The sequence below is a fragment of the Solanum stenotomum genome, chromosome 4 (assembly GCF_019186545.1).
Source record: "Solanum stenotomum isolate F172 chromosome 4, ASM1918654v1, whole genome shotgun sequence".
Lineage (NCBI taxonomy): Eukaryota > Viridiplantae > Streptophyta > Magnoliopsida > Solanales > Solanaceae > Solanum > Solanum stenotomum.
The window spans coordinates 20,324,418-20,330,663 of NC_064285.1; the positions used below are offsets into that span (position 1 = coordinate 20,324,418).

The following is a 6,246-nucleotide window of genomic DNA, read 5'->3' on the forward strand; positions in this document are numbered from 1 at the left end:
TCTTTTCTTGTTGATTACCTCCTTGATCCGGCAAGTAGAAACAAGGCGAGTTCTAACGCGTGCACTCGTTAAAAAGACTTTTAACCGAAAGAATTATCAATGCATGCAAAACACTATTCAAGAATTGCTTATTTACTATTCATACATTGTTAATCGCTCATGGTTCCCACAATCCTAGTTATGAAAGTTAGTTACTCATTATCTCAAGAACACAATCAAAATTCATTAAAATAAACATGCTTGTGTTAATCATAAAAAGTTAAGAACAATAGCTAAACTATCTTTTATTAATCACATACAAATAAATAATAAAGGAGAAGAAAGAATAAACCACAATTCTCCGGCCTACACGGCGGCTCTTTCAAAGTTCCTAAGCTAGAAGAAAATTTATATTCGATCTTGTATCTTGGTTCTTGGCTTCCCCCCAAATAAATATTTCTCTACACTATTTATAGATGTAGAAAACCCTAAATGAAATAATTAAGTTCAATACAAATTAGGAAAACAAAACCCAATTAAATTGGGTTTTACGTGTGGCCGCAATTTATGGAAATTCTTGGCAGCAAGGGCTGGTCAGCTGGTGACACGTGGCAGCTGCAAACCACATTCATATTGAATTGGAAAGTCCTTCTTTGCACCATATATAAAAATATATTATTTTAATAAATTTAATCCATTAAGCTGTCTGCTTGATTTCCTTCTTCAACCTTCCATCTTTAATTCATTTTAGCTCCAAACTTCTTCAACTTTACGTCAATTTACTCCTTCAAATAAAACACACTATTTAGCACAATTTATAAAATTAATGTTCAAAAAGGACAAATATAAATAATAAATATGAGGCAAATAATGATTAAAAATATGTATTTTTAGCCTCACATCAGAGTTCTTGATGAGTTTTCTTGAAATTCACTTCGCAATCTTGATTGTTGGGGTGTTGATGAGTTCTTGAGATAGAAGTTAGTGATTTGAGGATTGTTTTGAGTAAATTATTGTATACATATGTTGAGTATTCAATTCTAAGTGATTGAGAAAGAAACCATTCGATTCTAGGCGAATTAGGGTCAGAAAATTCGTCGGGTTTTCTAGGCAGGGGGCTGGCCAGAGAAGAGGTTCTATAGTTCAAGGGTTGGCGCCCTGCGCCACTTAGTGCGTCAGGGTCGTCTGCCCCCACCCGTTCTCCATCGTTTAAGTTATCTGAGTTATTTCAAAGGGTTCCTTCGCTCCCTATTGATTCTAACTACTCTAAACTACTTCTAAACATCTAGAAATCATTCACAATGTGAATCATAACCTTGAATTCATAATTCAAATTCAAGATAGAGCTAATAGTCAAGTTTTGAGAGTTCTTCGAGTCATTTTAAGAAGTTTTTTTACAAATTATTTTAAAACTTGTTTTAAGACTTGAGCGTTGAGTTGAGGAATAGTAGAGCTAACTTCATTTTATTTAAAATGATATATGAGAACTAAGTATTCCCAAGAGAAATATTTTTACATTTGAGAAAAGAGGAAACACCGATTTCCAAAAGAGTTCATGAGCAGTTTTGAGTATCATCTCTTTTAAGAGAAAACCTTTTGAGTAATAATCTCAAAGTTGAGGAAGAGGAAATGTTTTCTTTAAAACATAATGAGCTAAGTTATATTTTGGGAGTAGTATTGAGCACCGATATGGGGAGAGTTCTAACAACTCACAACCCCCATAAACCATGTAGCCAACGTGGGTAGAAAATGATTATACTTTTTAGATGATTCCTTTATTATTTTTAGCATAAAATAGTGGATCTAGAGGAGTTCTATACCCTGACAAAGTATATGACAGTTCTGGTAGCATGGACTAGACGATGTATCATCACATAGCTCATAGTGATGGTTGTCAGTTAGAGAATCTCCCAAGTAGAGTTTATTTTGTATTTTTGTCATACAAACAGAGTCTATATTGTATTTTCTAATACATTGAGCGGTTATCTATTGTTTTAAAGCTTTTCTTTATACTACATTATTTTTATTGCTTTATATTAAAATGAGGTTGAGTTGAGTTGGGAGTAGTATTGAGCATCGATAAGGGGAGAGTTCTAACAACTCACAACCCCCATAAACCATGTAGTCAACATAGGTAGAAAATGATCATACTTTTTAGATGATTCCTTTATTAATTTTTAGCATAAATTAGTGGATCTTGAGGAGTTCTATACCCCGACAAAGTATATGACAGTTCTGGTAGCATGGGCTAGACGATGTATCATCACATAGCTCATAGTGATGGTTGTCGGTTAGAGAATCTCCCAAGTAGAGTTTATTTTGTATTTTTGCGTACAACAGAGTTTATATTGTATTTTCTAATACATTGAGTGGTTATCTATCGTTTTAAAGCTTTTCTTTATACTACATTATTTTTATTACTTTATATTGAAATGAGGTTGAGTTTAGTTGGGACGAGGTAAGTGTTTCTTCAATTCCACTTCAAGCTTATGTCCTGTTTTAGAATTTCCCTCACATGCTCGTACATTCCATGTACTGACGTCATTTGGCCTGCATCTTTTATGATGCAGATACAAGTAACCAAGATGAGCAATCAACGCTTCGTTGATCCAGTTGAGTTCGGAGTTGTTTGGTGAGCCTCTCTGCTTTCAGAGGATCCCTTATTTATATTTTTCCAGTATTTCAGTTTGTTAGGATGATAGGGGGTCTTGTCCCAACATCTCTCATTGTATTAGAGGCTTCATAGATAGATAAACATTAGTTCATGAGTCTTTTCATTTTCAGTTGGTTATGTTGAGACTTGAGTTGCCTCTTTGGCTAGTTGAATGTTTTATTTCTAAAATATTCTAAGTTTACTTTTTGTGCTTTTAAGTTCATCTTGTTTATGAGTAAGTCTTCCACTAAGAGTTAAGCCAAGTTAAGGATTCGCTTGGGGCCAACAATGGTTCTCGAGTGTCGATCACACCTTAGGTATAGGCTCGGGGCATGACAGTGGAGTCCTATGTGAATTATGCCACATAGAATTCATGTATCTACTTGTTCAACTTTCTACAAGTTTAAGTATCTGTTTGTACACACCCAAAGTTGAAGCACACAAATGTAAAATGAAGCTACGTTAAAGGGCATATTTATGCATTATGACTTAATTTTTAATTGTTTAGTAGGTTTGATTATTTCTATTCCAGGTAAAAAATGGTTTTATTTTACTAAAATAAAATAGTCAATGAGACTCATCAATGAAAAAGTCACAAAAAATAAATTATTGAATTGAATTTTAGTAAACTCGATTAGGGAAAAAAATACTTAATAATAGTAAATACAATTTTAAAAATATATTAAAATATGTCTTAAAAATAAGTATTTTGTAAGTTAGTATGGTTAAAATAAAAGAGTTATGTCTTCTTAGTTGAATATGCTTTTATATTTTTTTTAGATTTAATTCACAACTTAGCTCTAATTTTTTTTAACAAAAAATCTAACGGTGATAAAATAACCCCGCAACGATGAGGACCAGGAAGACTACTTGTGGAGAAATGAAGCCGTCTACACAAAATTTACAGCGCTTTAAAAGTTTCCGAAAAGAATGGACCCTTTAAAATCGGAACGCAAAATGGATGAATTATATAGTATTCAGGAATAACTAATAAGAATAAGAAGAATCCAGATCAAAGGAAAATAAAAGAATAAGGCAACATGTGAAAACGTAATCATAGGGATGAAAATGGTGAATTTAATAAAATTTCAAAAAAGAAGTTGAATCTCTTCCTAAAATTCCTCCCTAACCCACTTTTTTATCAATATATAAATGCCTTCTCTAAATACTTTTTCCCTCCATTCACCCAACAAATATTTTTCTTCATTTTTTTTCCCACACTAACACTTCAAACTCTACTTTTCTTTTACTATAATACTCTTTTTGAAACTATTTAATTACTGTTTTACCCTTCATCATTGAAATGGAAGAGTGTAAAACTGAGAAAATCAGTACTAAGCGATCCAGAGAGGATCTGGACTCGGCCGAGTCGAAGCGAGTTCACTCGGACTCGCCGGAGCTGAAGCAGATCAGACAAGAAATATTGGATATCTTAGATGAACAGGAGATTTTAACTGACCGTTTACCAGAGGTTGAAGAGCTGGATTCGGTTATGAAGAGCTTTGAAGAAGAGATTGTTCATCCATCAATTCAACAAACTAATCTCGATTCCGTCGATCCTCAACTAGACCTCGGCTATCTTCTAGAAGCCTCGGATAATGAGCTCGGACTCCCTCCTACCGTTTTATCTTCCGATGACCATGTTAACGCCAAAAACAACGTCGCTGGATCAGAGAATGTAATTGAATTTGAAAAGGAGTTGCTGCCGAGTCACGAACTCGGATTACTTGATTACCAGTAATCAGAGAAAAATATTGGATATCTTAGATGAACAGGAAATATTTTCTTCAATAATTATACTGGAGGTTGGTTATTTGAATTGGCAATTATAAGAAAGGAGCCGCACTATAACACATGGTGCATGTGTACTTAACTTTTTTGTAGGCTGATGAGAAATTGTGAGGAATATAAATTAGAAAAGTGAACATTTTGGTAACTACGTTATTTTTTAAAATTTGGTAATCTAATGCCTCTTTTAATTGATTTTCATAATTTAAATGAGTTTTATTAAAATAAGAAGATAAATATTGAAATATTTCATTACTAACCAAAATAATAATTAGTTAAATTTATGAACTTTTCCGTGAATAATAAGCTCAATAGTTTGTTACTGACAATATTTTTCAATGATTAATAACTTAGGGGTAGCGTGATAAGTAGTTATTAGTTAAGTTATTGATGTATTACATTTTGAATGAGCAATATTATGTTTTTTCAATTTTTTTCTTGCTATGTATAAAGTCGGGCCTATATAATTCAATACACTAATATGATGTTTGGTTTCCAATTTAGAAATTTTCATAATTAATATAAATACTATCATAATTAATCTATATATTACAAATACTTAAATAACAATTTGTTACTTGGTATTTTGCGAATGTGAAGATCCAAAAAATAAAATTCTTTTAGCATTATTAATTATTAAGAAGTAATTCGTGTATCTCATTTAATGTGATACTTTTCCTCTATAAGTAAGCTAAACAAAAATCTTTTCTATATTTGATAATAATTTAATTTTAAACTAGAAATATCCCTGGACTTTCGTTTAATAGTTCACTTTATCATTCGTTGTACTGTACCCCGTTGTTACTAAACTTGTCACCGGTACCCCTCTTTTAATAAAATTCCAAATCAAAATAAATTATCCGAATTTTTTTTAAAAAAAACATCATCCCTAATCTAATCCACGCCTGACCCTCCCAACAAGTAAATCAAACAAGTATACCCCTCCATCTCACATAGATCAACTACTAACCCCACAAATTCAAATTAATCTCCAAGAACTCCAAAAATAAGAAAATCTAATGAAAATGAATTTTTTTTTCACTTGCTGTGGAAAAGCCAAGAACTGTCCGCAATTTATTTAAAAACTTGATATGCGAGGCAAGTGAAATTGGAATTGCTAGGTGCATCTACTTCTCTCAATTCTGCAAGAAATTGGAGAAAGATGAGCGATGTACCCCTATATATCGTGATCATTAATGATGAACCCATTGTTGTAGATGTTCAATTTAGTAATTTCCACCACATTAACAAGCAATGCCCTTGAGAAATTTCTGAATCGAGATGGGTAATCGTGAGCCAATGAGTTGGAGCTAAATTTTCAATATTGGTACCATCAACGACAATGGTCCTTTGGCTCTATGGAGACAAATCATGTTAAAGTCAAAATTTTAAATCGGCAAGCTGATTAATCCACAAGAATATATAAGTTATTGTTGTTAAAAAATGTATGAAGTTTTCATGGAGGAAGAAGATGAAGAAGATTTTTTTTTCCATGGAGGAAGGAGAAGAAGAAATTGATTTTTGAATTTAATTTGTCATGGGTTTTGTTTTGTTTTGTGGGTTGTGTTCGGATTTGGGTTAAAAAGATGAAATCAGGTAATTGAAATTAAAATTGGATAATTTTTGTCAATTTGAGGAAAGTATCAAATTAAAGGGTAGATCTATTAAGTTTTGTAACCGTGGGGTATAAAAATAGACTTCGATATTGACCTTCTCCCAGATATGTAGCCTATCTCAATTCTTTCTTATCGTATGGCCCCCGTAGAACTTAAGAAATTAAAGGATCAGTTGAAAGTCTTATTAGATAAAATATTCATTAGACCAAG

At 32.3% G+C, this 6,246-nt stretch overlaps 1 protein-coding gene across 1 annotated transcript; it reads left to right on the forward strand.

Annotated features, from left to right (window-relative positions):
• The first annotated feature begins 3,935 nt into the window (after positions 1-3,935).
• On the forward strand, positions 3,936-4,373 carry LOC125861342 (uncharacterized). The gene has a single exon (XM_049541262.1). It carries the CDS (start codon positions 3,936-3,938, stop codon positions 4,371-4,373), a length of 438 nt encoding a protein of 145 aa, XP_049397219.1.
• The last annotated feature ends 1,873 nt before the right edge of the window (positions 4,374-6,246 follow it).